General features: G+C 37.4%; 1 protein-coding gene across 2 annotated transcripts in view; it reads right to left on the bottom strand.

Moving 5' to 3' along the window:
• Nucleotides 1-5,892: 5,892 nt before the first annotated feature.
• Nucleotides 5,893-24,950, bottom strand: part of BANP (BTG3 associated nuclear protein) — a 154,575-nt gene continuing 135,517 nt past the window's right edge. Inside the window, exons 12-13 of one of the 2 annotated variants that reach the window (XM_049804224.1) lie at nucleotides 11,113-11,256; nucleotides 5,893-6,687 (exon numbers count right to left, since the gene is read on the bottom strand). In XM_049804224.1, the coding sequence (XP_049660181.1) occupies nucleotides 6,616-6,687; nucleotides 11,113-11,256 (216 nt within the window). In that variant the 3' untranslated portion in view covers nucleotides 5,893-6,615. Of the gene's footprint in view, nucleotides 6,688-11,108; nucleotides 11,257-24,950 lie in introns of both variants that reach the window. The other variant, XM_049804225.1, reaches the window with a different exon arrangement.

Raw genomic sequence — 24,950 nt, 5'->3', positions numbered from 1 at the left:
ATTTTTTTTTTTGTTAATTCTGAGACAGAACACACCAGAGAAGCTCCTGGTTTCATTATAATGGTCAATTTAACAGAACGCAAAGGAATTTCAGGCAGAACCCAAAACAGATGTAATTCCCCCCAGATGCTTACAAACTATTTAAAAACATAGTAAGGTATAAACAAAATTAAAAAAAAAAAATCAAAAGAAAAACCCAAACTTCTACCCTCCACCTTGCCCCTGCCTACCTCCAAAGCCGCTGTTCCTTGGATAAAAGTAGGATAACTTTGTCACTATTTTATTTCAGAAAATGAAGAACTTCTCAGTGCGAACCACCTCCCTGAGCTGCACATTTAACTGCAGGAAAGAGCGAAAGGCAACCTGAATGAATGAAAATGGAGGAAGGGATTCAAAACAAATCAACAAACTGTTTCTCATCTTTTCCTTGATTTCTCACGCCTCCTCTTTTATGAACATTTTGGGTTTTTTTTATTTCTCCTCTGGTTTTGCTGAAGAGAGCACGGAGCCCATTAGAGCAGGGGGATTAAGAGAGTTGAAGTAGGATTGAGTAATAAAATTGCTGTTAAATAACAGCGATTATGCAAGGCAGATGGCCCCAACGAGAGAGCACAGTATTTCACACACGCTGGGATGGGAAGCAGAACTGAGCCCGCTCTCCTTTAGAAAGAGCACATAATTTGTGTCTGATTAAATCATACCAATCTGTGATTATTAGCGAAGGGCCACCCTAAGAGTGTTATGACACCAGGGAGGTGGAAGCAGGCATTTTGGGGAGGAAAGTCATCAAAGCACAAGTTTAGCTGCTGTTTAACCTAGACTGGGAGTTAGCAGAATTCTCAGTGCAATTCACAGTACCACCTACTCGTGCATTCTGGGTGCTTGCAAAAGAAGGTTTAATTTTGCTACCACATGGGAACAGCAGGGGAAAATCTGGTTACTAAATTGAAAATGTTACTAATTAATGGCAGACACATAATTTCTAACTGTGGCAATTTCTGTAACTGTTAAATAAGCCAAGTAAGAGAGCTTCTTCCCTGTGCACAAGGTAATGTCTGTAACTGTTTTTTTTTTCCTGTTAAATGCAATTCAGAATCCAGCAGACCAAAGGTTTCTTATTTATTTCTTTTTAATCAGAGGTGGCCAGCCAAAGCAGCAAAATGGATCAATGTTTCTCACAAGATTAAAAATAAATGCTATAGAAATAGGAGAGTAAAAAATGTATCAAAAAGAAGTGAGAAGAGGGGAGAGATGACTCTAGGACCAAAGTAGGAGGAGGTAAGTCAACCCCATGCAAACTCAAGCAACAAGACAGCCATATATAAATATATACACACACACACACACACACACACACACAGACACAGACACACATCAAGCACGCTGACATGCACCTTTCAGCTAGTCAAAAGCTGCTGGCCAGCTCCCAGGTTTTTTTCTGCTTTACCTAGGAAGCCAATGGTAAATTTAATATATAGTTAATCCATTAAAAATTGAATTATTTTAAACATATATATAGGAGATTTGCTTTCCCTGTGGTAATAACAAAAGCATAGAGTCCCTTTGATTTCAGTGTACTTGCTTCAATTCTCAGATCCTGATATGATGAACTCAACAGTTTGACAAACCAACCCCAGTGCATCTTGGAAACAGAAATCCCCAAGATTCTTTAAGAAAAACAGTGTGGAAAATGGGGATAACTATTATTTTCAAATCAAATACCATAAATGTCCAGATCGTGGCATAGTGAGGGACAATGAACAGTCTGTTCTTACAGCTGGCTGGCATCACAGTGTAGCATGGAGAGATGTCAGGCTAAACTCAGCTTTTCATCCAGGCTTTTGTTGATCTGTTTCACAACCAGATTAAGTTTCCTTTAACTAGTATGAAAAAATCTGAAATAAAATATTTACTGGAAGATTAGATAACACATATTAACTCATGCTTAACCCAAGCTGATGGACAGAGATGAAACTGGACAGTTTACTTCAACATTCAAAACCACAGATTAACCTGAGGGACTGGAAGAACAGAACTTCTCCCAGTGTACCGGTCAATTAAAAATATCCATGCTGCTGATCAAAAAGCCTAAGAATTCTGCCCAAAATATAAAATTTTATTAAATATCATTAAAGGACATTTTTCCTTTGCACAATGTATACTTTAAAAAATTGAATAGGAAACAAACATAAGAAAGCTTTGAAAAGTAGAATTCACGTAAGTTTTAAAAAAGGCAAAAAAGTCAAACAAAGGAGACATTTGCTCTTGAACTGAACTCTGCATGTGAAGTTGTAGATGAGGAAAAATAGGTTTTCATCCAGTTCAATCCAATTTATCACTCTAAAGAACAAGACTTGATTAAAAATCCCCTGGCACCTTTTGAAAGAGGAGGAGTGTTAACCCCTTGCCCTGGCCAAACCCCACGTGGGCAATCGCGTCCCATGTACTTCAGCTCTAACTTCAGCTCTGCACAACTCCTCTTGCCTCCACTTGCTGCACAGTTAGTTACTCCTATTTTTGAGGGGTATAAAACAACCTCTAAATATGTCAATTCTTGTTTAGCAGAAAAATGAAGCATGTTTGTACCAGCACATTAAAAAGGCAATCTCAGTTTACCACAAACACCATTCTAACTGAATGACTTTCTTATTCCCAGCTTCATTCAAGGAAATGAGGTTTGACTGTCGAGTACTCATCTAAATCAGCAGAGCTTATAGAAGTGCTTTGGGATTGCAGTGAATGAAAGGAGCATTCTTACTTCTGATAATGGGAAACAGTTTTTGTTGAATTATCGTTATGGCTCTAAATTTTCAGTACTTAGATAATTATGAATTCAGAAGGAACACTAATTGCCAACAGAAGTTGGCCCAGAGTGAGATCCTACAGTGATTTGGGGGGGTGGGAGTGGTTATAGATACTGGTTTTCTCACTGTATTTTCTAACATGAAGCTCCATAGCAATTCTGTGAAGTGGATAATAAAGTACAGGGCCATCAGACCATACCCGAACACATGCCAGGATCTCCATGAAGGAGACGGGTACTAGACCAACATTCTGGCCAGCATTCATTGCTTTACAGGCAAACTGTCAATACTGAAAAACCTAAAAATGCAACTAATGAAGGCATTCCATATTTGGGTCACAGAAGGGTGTTCATTTTTATAGTTTTGTTTTGTAAGACGAAATATGTAAAACTGGAGTTTTCCTTAAAAAAGGAATGAAAGAAAGAAAAACAGAAAAGAAATAACCCACATCCTTCAGGTTTTTTAGACCAATTTCTAGTTGTACAATCCATCAAAGCATAACATTTTGATTAGTTTTTACATCAGGACCACAGAAGCCCTTAAGAATTCATGAGATGGATGCTCTTTCAGGTGGGATTCAAAATTAAATGATCCAAAAGGTCATTATAATGGTACCGTACTGCCTGTGCAGCCATAACTACATGTCAAGAGCTTTAGTACAACATCAAGATAAATAGTGAGGTCCTGGCTATAGTGAACTTAATACCGAAAATAACCAATAGGGCCAGGTAGGGGAACCAGAGGCTCTCCTTCCCCAAAGCCTGCATGCCTAAACATTATTACACAAAACAAAATCAAAGCCATGAAAACAGTATTCTGCAGCTCACAAGATGAATTACAAATAAAATATGCATCTGATCCTAGTCTAACCTTACAAGAAACATCCCCCTGAAGACTCTCAGTCATGTGTTCTCAATCTCCGACTCTTGGACAAAAGCAGCATGAGGAGAAAAAGAACAGTTAAAAATGAGGATGTTAGAAGGTTTGCTGAGGGAGAAGAACCTTATCATTACAAAAGGCAAAGGCTGTGAATAACAGAAGGAGATATAACGAGAACTCATTTCTAGGTGACCTACTGAAAACAGTCAAACAGTCTTCAAGGGCAGAACTGCATCCATGATGAAACAACATTAACCTACCTGAACAGAGCGCCAGGCAAAACCCTCAGTACCCCTGCAAGATTTTCATTCCTTGAGTTATCTTATAATACTTTTAGGATTTTTCACTGTTACATTGATATGTTATTTTTACGATAACCTCTGCATGAACATTCTCTTCACACTTGCACAGAACCTCACAGACTCTTCACAGTCACAAGCATTTCCTAGAAAGGAATTCATTCCTGAATTACTCTTCTAGGGAATGACTTATCTGTACATGACACACCCTGTGACATCTAGAAAACAAATAAAGCATTCCTGAAGAGAAGACATTTCCTCCCTGGACAGGGACATAAATCTTCCAATGACGTAAAATCTACAGAACGGGAACAGGGACAGGGATTACTCATAGGAATACCTGGCTCAATGTTGAAGTCTCTTTTCTTTGAAGTATAAACATAGCGTGACACAGCTTAGACTAATGCAGGCATTGACATAACACTGAGAAAAATTCACATCTTGAGGAACACGCAGTCTTAACATCTGAATGCACTGGAGGATCTTACTACGCTGCTCTCCTTACCTATTTCAATTGATTTGTACACTCTCCATTCCACTCTGGTGAAGTAGATTTCATTCTCTTGAAATCTAGTGAATGCTACTTCACTGCTTGACACGCCTTTACAATCACTTTTAGCAGAAGGGACTTGAGCATGCAGCAGTCTAGTGGCTAAAGGAAACCTCTCCTGAACTCAATTTCATCTTGTACCTGAGCTGAAAAATGCAAAGAGAACAGAATTCTTAATTGCGCCATGAAACAAAGACAGATACCTACAGTTTAAATGCACGTGTGGTCCCATTGAAAGCAGAAGATGCCCAGGATGCAGAAGGAAAGCTGGGTAAGAGTAAAACTTTCTAACACAACAGGAAAGCCGCTGTGGCCAATATGAATATAGCAAGAGAGTGGTATGCGGTAGCACGCAGTGGCTTTGCCATCCCAGCTTTCTCACTGTCATTTCCAAGCGATAAATTATTATTAAACAGCCATGCTAAAATGTACAGGCCTTGCTTTATTTTTAGGCTTCTATTTGGATGCCAAGCTCTTCAAACATCACCCAGTCTGAGAAACACTATTAAAAAAAGAAACTGAAGAGTAGCCAAATTCTTGGCCTGTTGCAAACATTGTATTCAATAAGCTGTGGTTCAGTTTGCATTGTACTTGTGCGTCAAGAAATATCCTAAAGAGAAGTAGGAATTTACATAAAGTGTAATACTTACCAGGGACAACATTCCCAGAAATTGGGTGTGCTTAACTCTTCCTTTCATTAAAAAAAGTTATCCCGAATTCAACCATGTAGAATTTGTGCCTATGCCCCATTCATTAATATATTAAATGCATTATAAGCCAGATATTGACAATAAACATATGGCAAGAAACTCTTTCTAAAACGTGCAACCATTAAGATAATCAGGTTTAAAGCAAACGTATCATTTCCACTCAAGCTTAGCAAATACAAAAATGTAGCTTTCTTGAAATCGTTATCAAATTGCCCATAAGTTTCAGTGGAAAGAGGATTTCACAATGCTGTTGCAGGTTGGATAACAACACAGGCATCAGATTTTTACAGCCCAGCTTTTTATGGATGAATCCCAAACTGAGGTATTGCCACAAAGGAGGTAGGAGGAACTAAAAGGGAAAGTGCTCGAAGAATTGTTCATATTTTTAAAAAATTACTTCATAAATTCATTGTATAAAATAGGATTCGCAGACTCAAAAGCTTAACTATCACATTTTTCTTGCACTGGAAATTTAGATAACAACATGATCTAAGATTTATATCTTCCTTACAGACTTATCTTACTTCTCAGTTTGACAGCAGGGCTTGCCAGATAGCATCTGTCTTCAAAAACTCCAGAACTACACTCTTACAGCACAGTCCAGTCAAACCGTATTCATTCCTAAGGCAGAGAGCAACTTAGAGCTGCACTATTCATAAATACACATTTATTTTTCATTAGAAATGCATAATTACAGCATTTAAAAGCATTTTCCCCTAGAAAAGTAGATAAGCAACAGTACAAACAAAATTGTTAGTCTTCTGCAAATACAGTTTTCATTACACTGAACAGAAAACACCAGCAAAAGGCTAATACTTGCAGTTATGGGATTTTTCTTTTTTTAAATATTTTCCATTTTTGTTATAAACACCATAGCAAATAAAAAAAGCAGTTTAAACAGTGAAAAATATTTGAGCTCTTGATCTTCTATATGTGGTAAAGCAAGTATTGCAAAGCAGCAATACACTTCCTAAGATATCTGCAGACATTCAAATGGCGTATTTCACAGAAGAAATGAACAGGATGAAACATTAATTCAGTCTCACGGTTTTGATTTATTAGATTTCTTTCCCTCTTTCAGAAAGATTTTTTTTCCTCTTTAAGTGTACCTAAGGTCTGGCCATTTATTTTTTCTGAAGGCCAGATACTCAATTGATGCAGTGATGTAGCTCCAATTTAAGTAAATGGGTCTGATTTATTCCGGGTGAGGACAACCAGATCATCAGAACTCTGCTATTTGCAGGAGATGTTCGAGGTGTGACCATTAGTCTAATAGGCATTTCCATTCTCCTGCTGTTGCACGAAGACTACAGCACTTAACTTCTGACTGTGGTTCGCTGACATCTCAGTTGACACAGCTTTTCATAATTCTCTTACTGAATTTGGATTGCTCCATGTTCTATCTGCATTTCTGGCTGGATAGCTGATTGAAGGGCGTCAGTGCCCTGCAAAAGGAAACATGAAATCAGTAAATCAATACAAAAGTGCCTTCCATTGGCGTAGCCAAGGGAATGTGAACATATTATACTAATGTAAAGTTCTTGTATATACCAGTGCAAAATCTGCATGGCTATCAGCCCTGTGAGAGAGTTGAAATGGGAATCCATTTACAAAGACACCAAAAATAACATAAGGAGTTCACATGAAGTCTAAGTAGACTAATGCTCTTCAGGCTGGAAGGAGAAGGCTAAAATAATGAAATCATGATAAAGATCTATAAAATCATGAGTGGCACGAAGAGAGCAAATAGAAAACAATTATTTCCCCCCTCTTCCCAAAAAAGAACCAGCGCTAAAAAGTAACAAAATAAAACCCATGTCTGGAAGAACTTGTGCCGAAGCTGTGGAAGGACTTGTCCCAGCATGCTGTACGTACTGACAGCTCAGGGGTACAAGGCAGAGCTAAACAGTGCTATAGAAGGAAAGTCCACCAAGGGTGATCATAGAAAAGACAGTACAAAGTCTGGGAGTGACAGAACTATTGTAGATTAAGGAGAACAAAATAACCGGTTTGCCCTGGGCTTCGAATTTCCCCAGCTGGTGCAGGATACAGTCTAAAACTGCTGACTTCACCCACTGCAGTCTTTTTCTATTTTGTGTAAAATAAGACTAGCGCTACTACAGTGAATTTTTTTCTCAAATAAAATTCTTCCTACAGGCCTGATTCTACTCACTTTCCAAGCAAAAACAGCCCTCTGTGAAAGAATTTAAAGTAAACACAGTTGACTTAAGCTTTCAAAGGAAGTCTCCTTAAAAATTAAATTACTGCCTACCAGTAGTCTGACAACGCTGTGAAAGGATGATCCTGTAGCAAACTGTCCTTTTAGGCAAGTTCGTTGGAGTAAGGAGAACTAGATTATGAAACAAGCTCCATCTTTAGAGCTGTAAGATGAATAGCATTTAAGAACAGCTGTATTGACTTGGATAAAGTCCATCACACCCAATAAGCCTTCCCCTGACAGCAGCCAGTATCACAAGCATAGATAAACTACAAGAAAAGGGCAAGCATTTAATGATATTTTCCTGTACACTCCCACAGATTCCAGAAATCTGCCCTTGACAGATTCTCCCTCCATAAATGCATCTAATAGACACTTTAGAATAGAATTCTTTCTGTGACAGTACTTCTGTTACGAAAAAGTCGTACTTGAAGCCCTGCTTTACGTTCTCAGCCTAATATCTGCAATACGATCCACAAAGACACAAAGGTGGAAACGCAACTAGATTTCCCATCCTTTAGGTCTTACCATACAGTTGCAACTTATTTATTCAAATGAAAATACTGGAGGTTCAAAATTATAAAACATTCCTCCTAAATTAAGGTTTTGCTGTCAAATTGTTTCTCTTCATCTCTCTGCCTTGTTGCCAGTAACTGCACACAGCTACAAGATTTTTTCCTGTTCAACTTTATAGGTAATTTGGTGTTTACTTAATTGTTCAATAAATTAGTGCCAAAGTGGTGAATAATTCCATCAGATTGCTAAATTTGATAGAAGGTAAGTTTCCAAATGATCAAAGTTTTCTTTCCCATTAGAGGAAAACTGTATTGAAGTAATATAATTATCAAATAATAGTGACAACAGCAATACTGAATATTTATCCAACATTCAGACCAGAAGATGACAACTGCCCAAAGGGATTAGAAGCACCCTTTAGATTTGAAATCATGTTTTTTTTCCAAATCTAACAAAATTTACCACCAGCATATGAATTTGAGCATAGAATTAATCCAAATATTCGTCATCATCACAGTCTGTATTTCTAAATTTTGCAAGCTGCTGTAAGAAAGAATGCTATCGAGACACAAAAACAAGCCAACTAAACCTAAATCCCCAAAATGCATCTGATTTCAAACCATGCTTCCCTCTGTACATGCATTTGCAATTTTATACCAGCAAAACACTGTTCATATATTAATAGTTTGTGTTTACATACGTGGTTTAGGGTCACTACACAACTGTCAGAATCCTAGCTATTAACACTTCCGCCTACACCTAATTTGCAAATAGAAAATTGTGCATGAATACATTGAAAATACTAAGTTGAAGTGCATATTGCTGTCTGCTTCAGCTGAAGCCAGAGAATGGGTTCATTTCACATAGCCTCAATCCTACCTTCAGCTTTACATGTGTGATTGCTCGCAAAGGCACGGCTTTCAAGAAAAAAGGTCAGAAAACTTGTATCTTGTTTTCAGACATTAAATAAATTCACACTTGTGGTGTTTCAAACACAGAATTTGTGTAGGGCATAGCATCCAAGCCAGGTCAATAATAAACTCCACTTTTATAAGCTGTGATAAACAGACACAAAATTCTTGAGAACATCTCAGTACCTTGACAAAGAACCATATGAAAACAGATGAAAGTGTCACCACAGCCTCACTGAGAGGGTTTTCCCTTCTGATAAGACTTTTCCCTTCAGAAAAGAGACCTTTCTAAGATGATGCAGGACTACTCCATAATTTTAGCCAAAAAAAGCTCCTGAACTATCCATATAACTCAGAGAAATGCAAATACCAAGCTGGTTTCTCCAATTCATTAACAGATCCTTAGTTTTTAGTTTGTGTAAACTGAGGAAATATTTATGGCAAACTTATTTTTAGTCTTGTCTGTTTTTCCTTTCATACTCTTCTTATTTCACATTCCTTTTCTGCTTCTCTTCAGCTTTGTATAGATCTCTGTGGTTAACCACAATATTAAAACCTAACACGGTGCTAAGTGTCCCTGAAGAGAAAAGCAACTCCTCTGGTGGCTGCCAGTCATGTGGGAGATGGATGCTGATGTTTATAGCTGAACTGCAGAACCTCCTGCCCATCAGTGCTAGCTGAGAAGGGAGGACAGGCATGAGAAACAGACCTACGAGGAAGCCTGGAGGAGGTAAATTTGAGAATTTCCCAGGCCCAGAGTGAGGACAGCAGCCTGAGAAACACCTCTCACTACCTGATGCCTATATGCTTTATTAATTGCATGGGACAAGCAGTACTTGAGGATTTATAAGAAATAAGGCACAATCCCTGTAGCAACACTCTTATTGTCCAGTGTACTATTACAAGTGACTATGAATAAAATACTGAGAAGGTTACTGCAGAGACAAATCTAGCAAAAACAACTATTAAGGGCTCATCTACACAGGAAGACCAGTGTACAGAAAAGCAGAATGTAATCTTACAGCACAGCACACTCGCACGCCAGGCAGTCTGACCTTTTTTGGCAGGGAACGTAACTTTTCTGAAAAGCACTTTGTAGCATCCAGGTGGGGAGCCAGCATGGATTGGGGCAACTAAGAGTTTAGAGCTCTGGTCTCCCTACCAGCACCAGCCAGCGCAGATCGCGCTTTGGCAATATGCAGTGCAGCTCCATCTTTCGCCTGAGGCCCTCTTTGCCACTGGGATAACTAATGTGCTCTAACTTCATATATCAAACCGATCTGCAAATTGCCTTGCCCGCGGAAGAAGCACTAAGCGTTTGAGTTTTACGCACGCCAAGTTTGGACAAGATTATTCCCTTGATTTCTTATGCAATTTTTTTTTTTTGTCTCAAGAGACTCAATATCCAAATGTTTGTAACTAGATCAGAATTCTCTACAAAACTGGGTATGTATCAGACAAAACTCTACTCTAATATTGGCTACTAAGGACACCATTCTATTTTGGCTAGCAAGCAACAGCTTATTTTCTACAACCACTTGGCATTCTCTAGAAAAGCAGCCCACGACAGTGGGGTTCATGGAAAAATATGTAACCATCTTCAGAAAAACTTCTGACAAAGTTTTAAGTCAACGTTCTTCTGTTGTCACCAGTCACAGCTTCAAGCTGATGGGAAACCTTTCCTAGACCCAGGTACATGACTGTTCAAACTAATTTAAAAAGAAAAAAAAAATATAACACCTCCATCATAACTGACAGGATCAAGTGTTTACTTACAATTGCTAACATCGCGACTCCTGTGGGAAATCCAGGCTGTTGATCAAAATAACTGGAAAACTGCTGTCAGAAAGGCACTAACTTTTTTAAGAGAAACCTCAGTCTGAAAAATACTTTTTGGATAGATTCCAAGCAAGTTTTTTGCCCTGTCCTTTAACATGGCTCTCAGCCTTCAAGGATGCAGAAGAACAATGATGACCAAAATAACTATTCTCTAGAGGCACTGAGCAAGAACATAGAAGCAGGAATAGTCAGAGACCATTTATACCTTTAACAAAATTATGTTTCTTATTATAGCTGAATTTTATTTATTTTTTTTTTTTATGGTTTGGAAACAGGATCATAAGCTCATTAGGACTGCAGTATTTATGGACAGATATATAGTTCATCTGACAGATGTTTCAATCGAGTTAAGTACATTCAAATGGCAAAAAGATATACATACATACTTGATTAGTCGCAGAGTGGTCTGTCACTGGTGTCAGCTGCACATATTGGACTTGGATATCACTCCCTTGGAGCGGGGATCCATCAACACCCCCTGACGCAGGCTCAGCAGAAGCAACAGCTATCAGCTGAGCGCCCTGCAACACCTGCAGGGAAAGCAATGGAGAAATCAGCTTGTAAACAACCACAATCAGAAATGCATTATGAACAATCTAACTTAAAACAGATGCAAAACCAAAGGCCATTAAAAAGAAACACAAGAAAACTTGTCTATCAGTAACAGTTGCGTTTCTGAGAAGGCATGGTATGCATATGGAAAGATTCCCATACTAGATGCTCGCCGCATTTTGCCTTATGAGATTCATAATTCTGTTAATGATTATTGCAAAGACTAAGTGGGATAGACTGCGCAGGTTACACTAAGAGTGTGATAACATCAATAGCACACAACGGTATCACTGAGTAATGCTTTCACTGTTATATAAACAGACACAGATCCAAGATACTCTCTCTCACAGCCAAAGGCATTCAACTTCTGACAATTTATTACAGTAATGTTTATATTCCTATCGTATATGAAGGTATAGATTTAAGAGTCACTGCTAATCAATGCTTACTCTAAACACATCTGCATTTGACTGGGGAAGACTGTAAGTCCCCTATAGGCTTCAAAAACCAAAGAACAGTTGATTCACCTAAAAGTGCTGGCTTAAAAATGTTCCTGTGATTAGTGTAATTTTAATTTACTTCTTGAAACACCAATCAGAATAAAATAAATGTATGTAAACAATGACAAGTCCCCAATCTCATTTTTTAAATTCAGCTAAAATACACATATTCAGTTTTAATTTCTATATGCCGCAAATAATGTATTTTTAAACTATGGTATTTGAACCGCAGCGAACAAAAGACATCTTTCAAATGAAGGAAAGAGAACAAAGAACAAAAATAACATTCTTAACAAAGGTTTTTCTTAACAAAGTATGATTTCTCAGCTGATCTGCGGGTGGGTGGCCATGAAGGAGTGGGTAGACCAGAATTTCTCTAGGGAGTGTGGGAGGTAAAAAGAGGTGACCTCCATAAATGACCTTTAGGGGAGTTGTCAGGATTTTATAGGGATCTTGGGTGTTCTGAGATACAGTCAGCATCAAACTGCAGAAGGATGCTACATTTTGTTTTTACAGGAGTAAGCAAAATTCTCTTGTCCTACGGTATTTGTTTTGGAACTATAGGATACATACTGTCAGAACCACATCACAGCCTGTCCTATTGATTACCTGGAGGTCTTAAATGTATTTTTTTCTCATTTATTTCAGAACTACAAACTTCAGAAGGACTGCGAGCAACTGAACAAGCCCATCATTCTCACATACAAGCTGTTTTACAACAAAGTCTAAAACTTAGAACAGTACCGGCTTCCCTGTTTCATTGTGTGTTCTCAACTGCACGCCTTCCAGTGCACTTCAAAAGAACTCCCTTTTACAGCAGACACTCTGGAGAAGACCAAATAACTCTGGTATATGTTATCTTATACCAAACCTTTAGATTCCTAGTGATAATCTGCCTTTACTATACTGCCTACCAAAAAAAAAAAACCAAACCCCAAAACCACACCAAGGCAATACTTGCATAAAATACATTTTGCTTTTTACACTTCCCTATTGGTTTCATGCAAATGGTTGTGTACTTTTCCTGTTGTCTCTTCCTGCTTGATAAACTATTTATAATTAAGCTTTCATTCACAAAGAAGTGGGAAGCATTTTTATAGGATGTAATGAAGAAGCTGAGCTAGTTTTCACAGAGGTAAAACAGACAACATGCCAACATCAGCAGGGGCTGACAAACCCAGGTATTTATGAACTTCCATTGACAAGGTCACAGATTGACTGCTGCTGCTCCATTCCCCGCAACTAGCCAGATTAAAACCAACTCAGTTAAACTTAAAAGTACTCCAATCCCAATTCACGACTATAGCAGTGATGGCTACATACACTGCACTTGGTTTCCAGTTGCATAGTTTGAAAAAAACAGATTGATAAATTGGAGAGATAAGACATCAAACATTATAAAATCGCAGTTAGTATAGGTTTTCCTCTTTGTCACGTCCTGTTTGTGCAGATCCCAAGGACTCCAGGCTTCAGTATTCAATAATGGAAGATTATTAAAGGCAGATTCATTTCCACTAGCATTATGCCAAACTATTTGGGTTTTGCAAACCAGGTGATTGGCTCTAAACTGAATGTCGCACTGGTATGTTTACTTGCTACCAATTACTGTCTTTATATTTTTCCCTATAGCTAGAAAACACGTTAGGATGCTTGGAAGCCAGGAAAAGGCCATTTTTCAAAACTAAGAACCGTTTTGCTCCTTTAGGCTTCTCTTTATCCATTTGTCCCTCATGCACAGTCTACTTAATACGTGTTTAAAATCACTTTAAAAAAAAAATCTGTCTGGACTTTGAAAACTAAAAGAACAATCTAATGCTAAAAAAGACTTCTTCATGTTTTCCACTTAATACATGCTAACATTAAAAACCATCTTAGGTTTCATTAAATATTGCCTAGCTTGTTATTGTGGCACAACTAGCTATATAATCAGTCACTGAAGAAATGACAATAAAAGCAAGAACAGGGAAAAGATCCCAGTCTTAAATTAAACCATCTGACTGAACTTCAAATGAAGGAATGAGCAACAAGCTCTTCTTAATATCTGCAGGGTTTACCCTGAACAAAATTCTTATTTTGCAGTTCCTATTTGAATTACTGTACAGCTTCTGAAATTAAGATACAAATGGATGAGAGTAGAAGGGGAGAATTGCCATCTTTATCTTTACCACCCACCCACCCTTTTTTTTTATTATTAAGGGATTTGGAAATAAAGCTGTTTCTGTAGACTCAATGGCATAGTACCTTGTGTTTAATCTGCTGAGCCAAAGACAGCTACTTACTTACTACAGCTTACTAAAGATATCACTTAACTGATCACATGTTATTCATAAGATAACACAATTTATCATGAATCTCAGGTGTATCCAGATAGGAAAATCCAACTGAACTGACATTAAAAAACAGTAATAAATTACATTTCCTCAGGCATTACTGAAGACTGATAAATTTATTATATTTCTGTCTTAGCTTAAAAATGTGCTAACTGAAGAACTATGACTGATGTCACCCTTTCTACTTCTGACAAACAGCATTATTGATAAATATTTTGTTCAGAAAGAGCCCAACTCCGGCAAATAGAGTGGCAAGTTTGGTTATGGTCTTTGGCTTTTGCTTGCATTTGCAGAATCTTTTTCTTCCACAGTATTCACAGTCTCTTATAAAAACAGATAACTCCATTTCCTTTAACATAGGGGAGAAAGGTCACAGGGAAAGAAATTTTCTCAAAATACATGTTGATAGAAAGACAGATACAAACAAACATAATAAAGGATAGAGTCCATAGAGTGGATTCAAGTGGCTTAAACAGACTTTCTAATCAGTATGACCATGCTTCCCCAGATAAAAACAGGATTTAACTTCAGCCCTATAATTTCAATCAGCCTCACCTAATAGTTCTGTTCTGTTTGTTAAGTGTCACAAGTTTTATATGAAACTATAGTGAGGCTGCAAAAATTAAAGACATGAAGGGATCAACGGCTTCACGTAACATGGGATTTATGGAAGAGCTGGGTAGCAGAGCCTTTCGCAAATGGGGCAGGTGCAAATATATGGCTTTTCTTTGGCTGCTCACTTGACTTCCAAACCAACACTTTAACTTTGGAATTCTTACCTGCCCTTGACCTTAAAGTAGAGGATTTGTACCAAAAAAATAAACAATCCACCCTGAAAATGAACTTCTCTTCCCAATTCCACTGGGCTTCTCTAACATCCTGCTTTACTGGTCCAAAACAGGTAACAGAATATGGTTAAACTGAAAAATAATAAACTTCACTCTAACAAAAGGGATTAATTCATGCTCTTAACACACAGAGAATAAGACGCTCGAAGTCACCTTTCCCTTTCACTTCGGCACCAAAGCACAGAAGTATCTAACATGGAACGTCGCTCGAGCTAACTCAGGCTAGTGAGAGTTCAAGTCAAGGCTGAAAACAATCCCCAAAAAAGAGTGCCTTTAAAATTAACAAGCAGACCAAAAAACGTTGTGTGGGTTTTTTTAAAATAATTCAGTGGAGTATTTAGGAAAAGTACATTTGGTCATCTATTATTGCTTGCTGTCAGCAGTAAAAAGTTGTCTTGACAGTGACAGGATCTTTAGCTCTCGCAGAGCCAGAGCCCACTCTTTACATTGCACAATTATTTCCACTGCAAGCGTAAGCAATTGCACAGCTGGAACAGAGCAGCTTGCTAAATTCTTCTGTTCTTTCAGCTTGCAGTTACAACCACAGATACATGCTTTCCCCAAATAGAAAACCTAGTGAAAAATGTGTATCAAGAAAAAAATCAGAATACTTTAGGAAATGTCTGTAAGATATTTGAGAATATCTTTGAGATGTATGTCTTTGAGAATGCTTTGAAGCTACCAATGCTCTCAAGCACATTTTGTGATCTGGCCCTATCTTTGCAAGCCTCCACATCCCAAACCTTCCTGCCTCCAAGATTACCACATTGCATGGTGACCCTGGTGAAGACAACTTGCCTAAATTAAAAAGCAAGCATGAAAGTGCCCCTTCTCTCACTATTCCCGTCCCGTTTCAGAGTAAGAAAACGTTCCCTAACACTTTCAGACAGATATATAAATGCATTTCTATTAGTTTTGATTTTAAATAATCCTAGAAATACCAGAAGGAAAAGTATTTTGTTCAGATTTTTAAAATGAGGTGTGAACTCTTGGCATTGTTCATGAATACAGAACCACAGTCTCTTTGACCAAACATTTACTTTCCTTAAAGCTCTATAAGCTTTCAATGAGAGATACAAGAGCTGACGGATTTGATAAAATGAGCGAAGGGACAGACAGCTCCCTCCTACCCACTCAAAGCATATTATGCCCGTACGTACATTCTCTGTCCCTCCTTATAGCAATATTAACACAAACCCAGGCTTTCTGATCAGAATTGTAGCAGAAGCACAGCCCCTTGCAGTGCTATCCCACTAACCTGAATCCTTCCCTTTCTCTTTGGGTTTTCTTCCCCTCCCATCTCCACCTTTTTTCCTCTTATCATTCCCTCTTCAAAATCTTGATGATTTGGGATGTGCAAGCTATTAAGCCTGAAGGTCATGGATTTCTATTTTTCATCCCTTCTTCAGTGAGATGCTTGCCATAGAAAACGTAATAATAAAATTAGAATTAATAATGAAAACCAGCTACTTGCTCTGCTCCCTTCCTTTCCATTTAAAGACCATTTTAGCCCGTAACTAATAGTTCCCATTTAACATTCAACTGCCAAGGCAGGAAATAAAATAAAATAAATAAAAAAAAATTAAAATGTAATAGGTTTTCCTTCAGTTTCTTCCAAAATTATTCAAGCATAGTTTCCAACCATGGTTCAATTCATATCACATCATCTGCTGATTTTACTTATCGCAGAGAATTATTCTTCTAGAAGCCCATAACTTAAAACTTTTCTCTAGACCCCAACCTTCAAAAATAGGTAACTGTTTTGGGACAGCTGAAGTTTGTTTACCAAAAAAGCTAATTCCTCAGTCTGGTCCTTGCCAGATTGAGTCTTCTAAAACACATTCTTGCTACTGTTGTTGTGAGCTTTTTTTATTAATCTAGGCAAGCACATATGTTTGCCTACCTATAAAAAGCTCAAAACCAAGACACATTGGGATTTTGGTGTCTTTTTTCCATCATTTCTTCCCATTTCTACTGCAGGAATGCAATAAAAGATGACGTTTCTTTAAAAAAATGAGGTTTTGAATCACTGAAAGAGTGGTTGTTTATAGAAGGTTCACATCTGAAAATCCTGTAACACTTATAGCCAGCAAGTAACCATTTCAGCAAATGTTGCACAGAAGAAATGAGTTGTGCACAGGAAAAAGGAAAAAAATTTCAGTGACACGCTCTAGCTAAACATTGACAAAAAGGACAGTTTGGGCCCAAAAGTGGAAGGATGGTCATGTGTTTAGATGATTCCTACAATCCAAAAATTAAGAAAATACCTGCCTATCACTTCCTACACTGTTATTCTTCATTGATGGCAAAATTGCACGAATACATTCAAACAGCAAACACGGCTCCTTCAAATGCTAAGAAGGTCTGCTGAAAAACATGTTCACTTAAAAAAGATAACTCTCTCTAGCTGATTCCTTTCAGTCTGTATGTTTTCTTCATGGAGTCTTAAGATTAAAAACATCCACTGTGTTTCATGACAATAAAAAAATTATTTAGTGGATCTACAGGCTTACAGATCAGTTTACCTGGGGCAACTAGACTATATATGTAGGTGCAGAACTCAAAACTTCTAGTATCAGAAATTAATGAGTTCCTTGAAAACATCAGAGGCTTAGACTAATCAAGGTCTCCATCACCTTGGCATTTACTACAGAATCTGGAACAGGCAATGCAGAATGCCAAAAGAATGGAGCTGTAGGGAAAAAACCCCAACCATGATCTTCTTCCATAAGATTGTCTTTTGTAGTTCTTAATTTCACTTAATGAAGCAGAGCAAGACCCAACACTAGGAAACAAGTCCAGTATGGAGGATACTGAAGTATAAAGGAAAACAGGTAACATGATCTATTTCACACTCCTTCCTCTTTAAGCCATCGGTTCAATTTAACCAAGGTCAAGTATAGCAAAAAGCTCGTATCTGATGGTGGCTGATACAAAGTTATTTTGGTGATTTTACAATCCAGTTCCAATAAAACTGAAGTATTAATGTGACAAAAAGGAGTGGCAGCGAAGGACAGACTGACCTAACTTCTCAAAGCAGCAGTCCTCTTCATGCTAAGATTAAGCAGTACTCATTGAAAACCACTGTAATCCTTGTGCTGTACTTATCTATCCCATATGTATATAAAGCAAGAATGCATACAGCCTGATGATGTGTTATCTTTCCGGAGAAATAATTCACATTCAATTTGTAATTCTCCAGAACAAATGGACAGCTGACAATATGGACCGAGGTGCTGCATACTTTCTATGCTGTATTTAAAATTAAGCAGTAAGTATTTTGATAGAATTACAAGACAGTTTTAAGGACTAAATTTTATCTTCCAAACTTTTCAAAATATTAACAGCAATAAAAGACTGGAAGTTCCTCCTCCAAAAAGATAAGGAAGACAGATGGCTCACAGTGTTCCAGAGAATATCTGCAGCTTTTCTCTCTCAGTAACTACTGATGAGAAGCATATAGAGGTGCGAGTAAACACATGGAAGATGTAACCCGCCCTTTAGATCATTTATTGGCAATGCTTTTTTAAGCAGAAGCCTCCAAAATATGAGGCCACTCTTCTTTTTAAGGTGCATTTTTATGGCTGCTCTATGTCTGACTTCAAACTACTAAGATCACACTAAAGTAAAGGAAAAAGCCAAAATGTATACCACTCACATTTTTTCCAAAATAATTACATACATTAATTTCTTATTTTTCAAGCTGAACTTGTTCTGATTATCATTTCATTATTACCAGCATCACCACAAGAGAAAAAAAAAGCCTCTAGGCCATAACAAATACTCCAATAACATGTTTCATATCTAGCCACCATAGAGTTTCCAGAAATTCACAGGTTTTTCTATTTTACTGTTACGAAGGGCTGATCATTGTCTAGTTTGTCTTACATGGCATAAATTAAAGACCCTTACGCAAAGCAATCTCCATGAAAACCATAGCTGCTTTTTGAAGTACAACATCTTTTAGAGGCCATCCCATCTTTATTTTAAATATTTCAATTGACAGAATAGCATGGACCATCTAACATACCGTACCATCTTCTGTGTCTTCTCATTAGTCCCTGCAGGAAAAGGTTTGGGAGGTGAAAGACAATATTTTATCCTATCAGGCAGGCCACTAAATGGTCACCAGTATAAAAAAAATAATTCTGGAATATTTGTTCTTAGAAAAATACATTATTCTGCATCTAGCTTTATTAAAAGGCAGGTTGAGTCAATCATATCTAGTAATCTAGGTCAGAGTGTAAAAATGACTTGTTACTTTCATTACACTGCCATTTACATATCACTAATTATTCATTTTCTTTCATATCTTTGATTAAAATACTGAATAGCATTAGTCAAAGATATTTGTGGGAAAACACCAGAAAATACAAATTGGCAGGCTTAAAATTACTTTTTGCAATATATCAACTAAATTCTTCTGAATAAATTTAATACTGGCTTCAATCATTTGCTAGAGGGCTACATTTTTAAAAGATCAGAACAGCATGTTGGAAATATAAAGCAAATAAGTACACTGTCAATCAAGCTGACAAAAACAAGCCCATTTTTAATAAAATAATGCTGAGTCACATTAAGTACGCTAACCTGTTAATTCTTTACTAATTACCTTCTAAACACTTCCTCTAAACTGGGCATGTTTATTGAATTAAAAACACACTCCTCATTGTCTGTGCCTAGACAACTGATGCCAAAGAAAAGACTCGGCTATGATGTCTCCTTTCCACTTGAGCAAGATACCGGGTACGGACTGGGCTATGCAGAGAAGAAAAGAGAGGTGGGGGGGCAATCTGAGACACCCAGCGGTAACGAAGCAACTACCAAAGTCAGAGTCCTCAAATCATGTATCCTGTTGGCAGTTTGCATCACCCCAAATCAAATTGCTCCACTCACCTGCCCTCAAATAGAGCACTGTTGTATGACAAGGGTTTTGGAGAAAATTACGCTGCAAGAGCTTTGGTAATGTTAAGGTAATATATTCCCATTAATGTCCCAATATGTTTCTTTTAAAATAAAAGTATGTTTGATCTAAGGTAACTGGAAACAATATAAAAAGGATCCACTGCTCTTAAAGATTAGGTTATCATTCTGAAGTTAATGATCTAGTTCATAAAGCTTTACTTAAGAGTCGTTCCTTACTCCAACAACAACCTGTACCTAAATTTGCTATTTATTTCCTACATAAAACGTGCCAATACAAAAATAAATTCAGCATATATAAAAGTCTAACATATAGCAGTTCACAGAGAGAGGAACTCTCCCTGCTGTGTATTTCTAAGTGTGCTGAATTGAACCATGCAAAATGTGACCTTAAATCTGTCAAAACTTCATTAACTAACACCCCTACAGAGTCATATAACTGAGAGCACCTCCTTTAAATTCCCCAAACTAAAAGGCATGAAAAGTGAAACTGATTTCAGCTCTAGCGAGTGTGGAAAAATGAAAAGAATAATTCCAGAGTACGTTTTTATCAGCAGTATTATTTCCTTGCATAACAAATAATAAACCATCTCATCTGCTTTTACTTTTAGCATATACCACAGCACAGATCTACTCAGTAATGTCTACTCTGAGATTCCCCTAGCGCGTCTGTACAAAACCTGGAGAAATGCATGAACACAAACTGCAGTTATTGTGGTTACTTAAACAAACTTCACAAAAATGTCCGTCTTTCTGGCTACCGCGGTTGGATTGAGCTAGATAAGTGACGGCAAATCGTGGCTCAGCGTATTTAAACCATCTGCATCTTCGAAAGCCCTCTCACAACACACCACCTTGCTTCCCAAGATCTCCATTTCAGTGATCCCCAAGGAGAGCAAGGCTCAGCAAGCCCCAGGAGCAAGCCTCTGCCTCTGAAGACTAACTCTATTCAGTAAAGCCACCAAGACTTTCCAGCACTATGGGTTTATGGAGAGCAGCAGCCACCAGTGGAATGCTGTTACAGGCCCTGAGCAAAGAAAAATGAGATGCACAGAACTGCATGAAGTTTTGAAGGGGAAAGCGCGGCGGAGGTCCGAGATTTTTATTAACATTCCCTGTACAAGCTTTTGTTTGTTTGTTTTTGTTTGGGTTTTGGGGGTATTAATAATAAATCAATAAATAAATTTACAAAAAAATATTCTGGCATCTTTGAAAAGTGTTCACATCTAATTTGGTAAATAGATGGGGGAAACATAAGGCACAGAAGATTAATACAGTTCATGTTGTCTTTTTTTTAAAAAAAGCACCTGCTCTCACCACCACTGTCTCTCTGACCCTTTCCTAAGCACAGTCCAACTAAAATAAGCAATCTGACCCTTTTTTTTTTTCTGCATACAGTATTTAAAAACACATAATGTACGAAAAACCCATGAGGCTCACAATCTCCCTCCGGGTTAAATGCATCCTGCCTAAATTGAAGTGAACACCTAAAGACAAAGGTGCAGCTGTTAAAAGTATCTCACACTTTCACTGCGTCAACACACGTACTCTTACATGACAAGCTGGGGGTCCCTTTCAGGAGTGGTTGGTATTGAGCACAACAGGGTAATCAGTGTAATTAAAACTATTACACTGGCTGAAAGGGATGCAAAATTAATTACTAATGAGATTATATGAAATCCTATATGTAAGTAGTCCACATTTACATCAGCAGTATTTTATTTTAACTCAGTATCGCAAGTAGACGGACAGTAATGCATCTACCAGCATCAGCGGATGACAAAGCCACGGAAGAGGTATTGTCTCAAGATGCTTTGGGGTCACATCCCATGGAAGCCAAGTGGGGTCCTTCCTTTGACTTCAAGTAGAGATGGGCTCAGGCCCTATAAAATGATGTAAAATCCACCAAAACAAAACACAGACTTCCACTGAAAATACAGTTTAAACTAGCACGTGTGCAAAACTTAATTATAATTTATTGGCAAGTTCAACTGCAGATGTAATTTCAGTAAAAATTACTTGGTCACGGAAAGAAGAGTTACTTCATCTAAATTCACTGTATCAAATTAAAGAGGCTATTTGGAAGTATGAGGCTTGTAAGGAAATCTCTATCGTACATCTGACTCATCTTTTGTATGAAGATACTCTTAGTAAATCGCCCACCAAGGGAAACTTCTCAAAACAACTTTGTGGTTAACTGACAGCTCTTTTCAGATGTGGCACTTCCCAAACAGCAACCTACAATTTAATTTCAGTTGTTACACAAAAGGTAGTTTGATGTACCTGCACCTGCCAGAGTTCCCTAAATTAGGTAGTTTCAGTATTTCATGCCCACCTTCTCTGAAGGGAAGGCTCTGGTTAATCACTCTCTTTTCTGAATCTCTTTTCTGGTGAGCCAACGTTTTATGTCATACAAGCTATATGCACACATATGGAGTTGTGACTGCCAGGTAATCAACCCATCAAAAGTTATTTCGTATGTCCCAATCACCTTTTGGCAAGAAAGAAAAAAAGACAGAAATATATAATTAAGCATTTCAGCTCAGCTCAGGCTTTGACATTTTGTTATAGCTTGCAAAGTCTTTTGAGTTAATTCAATCTAAGAACAGTAAATATTATTCAAATCTAAACAATTGCAACATTTTGTGATGAAATGGCTTATTGTTAGCAGTAAGTACGGTAAAATTGATGGAACTACTTCCACAAGAAAGATTTTTCAAGACTGGACAATTAAATCTCTCTACGATAATTCACTATTTTGAGCAATACTAAAGAAGCCTTTGGCTTAAATGTTTTTTTTCCAACAGAATGTTATTTTTGGGTTTTATTCAATGTACAACTGAGTGCTATTAAGAAATGGCTGGATAGTTAAGAGAAAAATACTACAGTGTCAAAGAAATCTTACTAAGCTGTAGCTGCTGAGTGCAAAAGCTCAAGAAACAAGTCATACATGAGTGACCCAGACTCCCTTCAACTGACCAGCACTGATAAAGGTTATTCAAGTGAATAACAAATGGTGACTCACAGCATCTGGCTGGTGGGAAATTTTTTGTTGTGACATAACCTAGCCAAGCGGGAGAGGATAAGTCAGTCCTAAAGGACTGTCTTCCTTTACATTTTTATGTGACAAGTCCCTGCTAGTCTAATAAACGCAAACATGGCTTTAAATGTCACCCTGCTGGTCTCATCCTCCAGTCTCAAATTCCTGATGGGATTAGTTGTGCTTAAAACAAAAGGTCAAGATATGAAATTACTATGAAATTCTGCTAAAGTCTTCAGGCAATTTCAGCAGAAGTAGTATTCAATCTTTTCATAAATAACTTAAAACTAGAATTTGGACTCTTAGTACTGATGAGAGGGTACATCTCCTCCAATGAGGCCAGCAGTAAATATGCCACTTAAAAATAGTAAGACCAGATCACTAAGGATCTACCAGAATCACACACATCTGTTATTTTGCTTAAAAACGTCTAAAACAATTTATCATTTTCCCCTCAGAACGGTGACTTTACTTTGATTCTGAAAAGAAAAGACATTTGGGGGGAACTGCAAATGTTTACATCATAACTGGCAGTGATTTTTTTTTTTTTTAAATACTAGCAAAATAACATCTGAAAGTTTGGCTCTTGTTGCTAGGGTAACAAAACACTGCTCCTACCGTACACTGCAGGATCCTATTAAGTTGGAGAAATATGGATGGGAAAAAAAAAGCACATGCGACGACAGCATGAGCCTTTTATACACAGAGGAACAGAAGAGTTCTAGTATTGCAGTGTTCAGGAAAAGTCCTAAGGAAAAGAAAATGAATATACTACCTCCTGCACTTTAATTATGAAATGATGTCATCAGCTCAATTTATATCAATCAGTATCAGAAGGACATAACGGCTTCAAAAGAAAAGCAGAAGAATGGTAGGAACAACCACAGCGAGGAGTTAACTGTAACTGTGCCTGAACTATAAATCAGAAGCTGGAGAAAGTTAAAAGCCAGTACTTGTCAATTAAAACATACTTAAATAAGAAAGCAGTACTCCTGAGAATTACCTGAATTACATTAATAAGTTTCTTTCTTGCACAAAAAATAACACTGTGGGCTTAATTCAAGAAAAAATCCCAGGAAGGATAAGAAAAAGTGTAAACTTGACAGAAATTAAAGAGCAGATTCAAACACTCAGGGTTTTCCCCTCAACACACCCACGACCTAAGGGAAGATGCTCTCTGATTTGCATAGACAGGAAAGGAATTCAGAACTTCCAAGTGCCTGTTGTCTTTGGTTTTGCTTTTCCACCCAAACCTCAAGCCAGACAGAAATGACAGATAGCTGTAAGGTACGCAAACACAAGGAGTTCAATTCGTATTATAGTAAGGTATATATGTTTGTAAAGGGAATATGTACTCCAGAATTTAGTGTAGAAAGAAACATATGAAATGGCTGGGGTTTAGAATGAAAAACATATGACAAGAACACCTGGGCTTCTCAAAATACCCATACAAAAGGTTACAGGATATCGTTAGGAAGAGAATTAAAATACCCAACTGTATCTCTAATCTTGGCTTTTATCTAGTAGTGAAGTTCATGTAAAAAGAATCCAAAATAATAGAAGCTTTATCTACTTCATTTAAATTATTTGCACTGAAAAAGATAGCGTCACTGTAAACTGCTCAGTGTGTTCCAATGATGACCAAAACTAAAAGCAGATGTATATTATAAGCCATATATCATGCTCCACCTCAGAAAATCTTATGTTTCATGTCAAAAACATTTTCAGACAATAGTTCTCAAACAAAAGCAATTAGGAAAAATGATTGATTTCTTTCATTAAAGTGGATGTTCTTACATATACCCACTGTCATTTTTAAAACTATAATCTTTTTGACAAATTTAATAACGTTAGAGTAACACAAATCATCATCTTCTGATTTCCATCATCTTCTGATTTCCATCAAAGTTCACAGATAAGACATCAGTTATATATACTTCTCTCCATGTGAAGCCGTATCGTTTCTACTTAGCTTCTCCATCAGAAGCCTGCTCAGTAATGTAACTTACACATGTGCTTTTCCTTTAGTCA

This window comes from Accipiter gentilis, chromosome 7 (genome assembly GCF_929443795.1).
Source record: "Accipiter gentilis chromosome 7, bAccGen1.1, whole genome shotgun sequence".
Taxonomy (NCBI): domain Eukaryota; kingdom Metazoa; phylum Chordata; class Aves; order Accipitriformes; family Accipitridae; genus Astur; species Astur gentilis.
The sequence above is the reverse complement of the archived record's forward strand: the minus strand, read 5'-3'. Positions and strand labels throughout refer to the sequence as shown.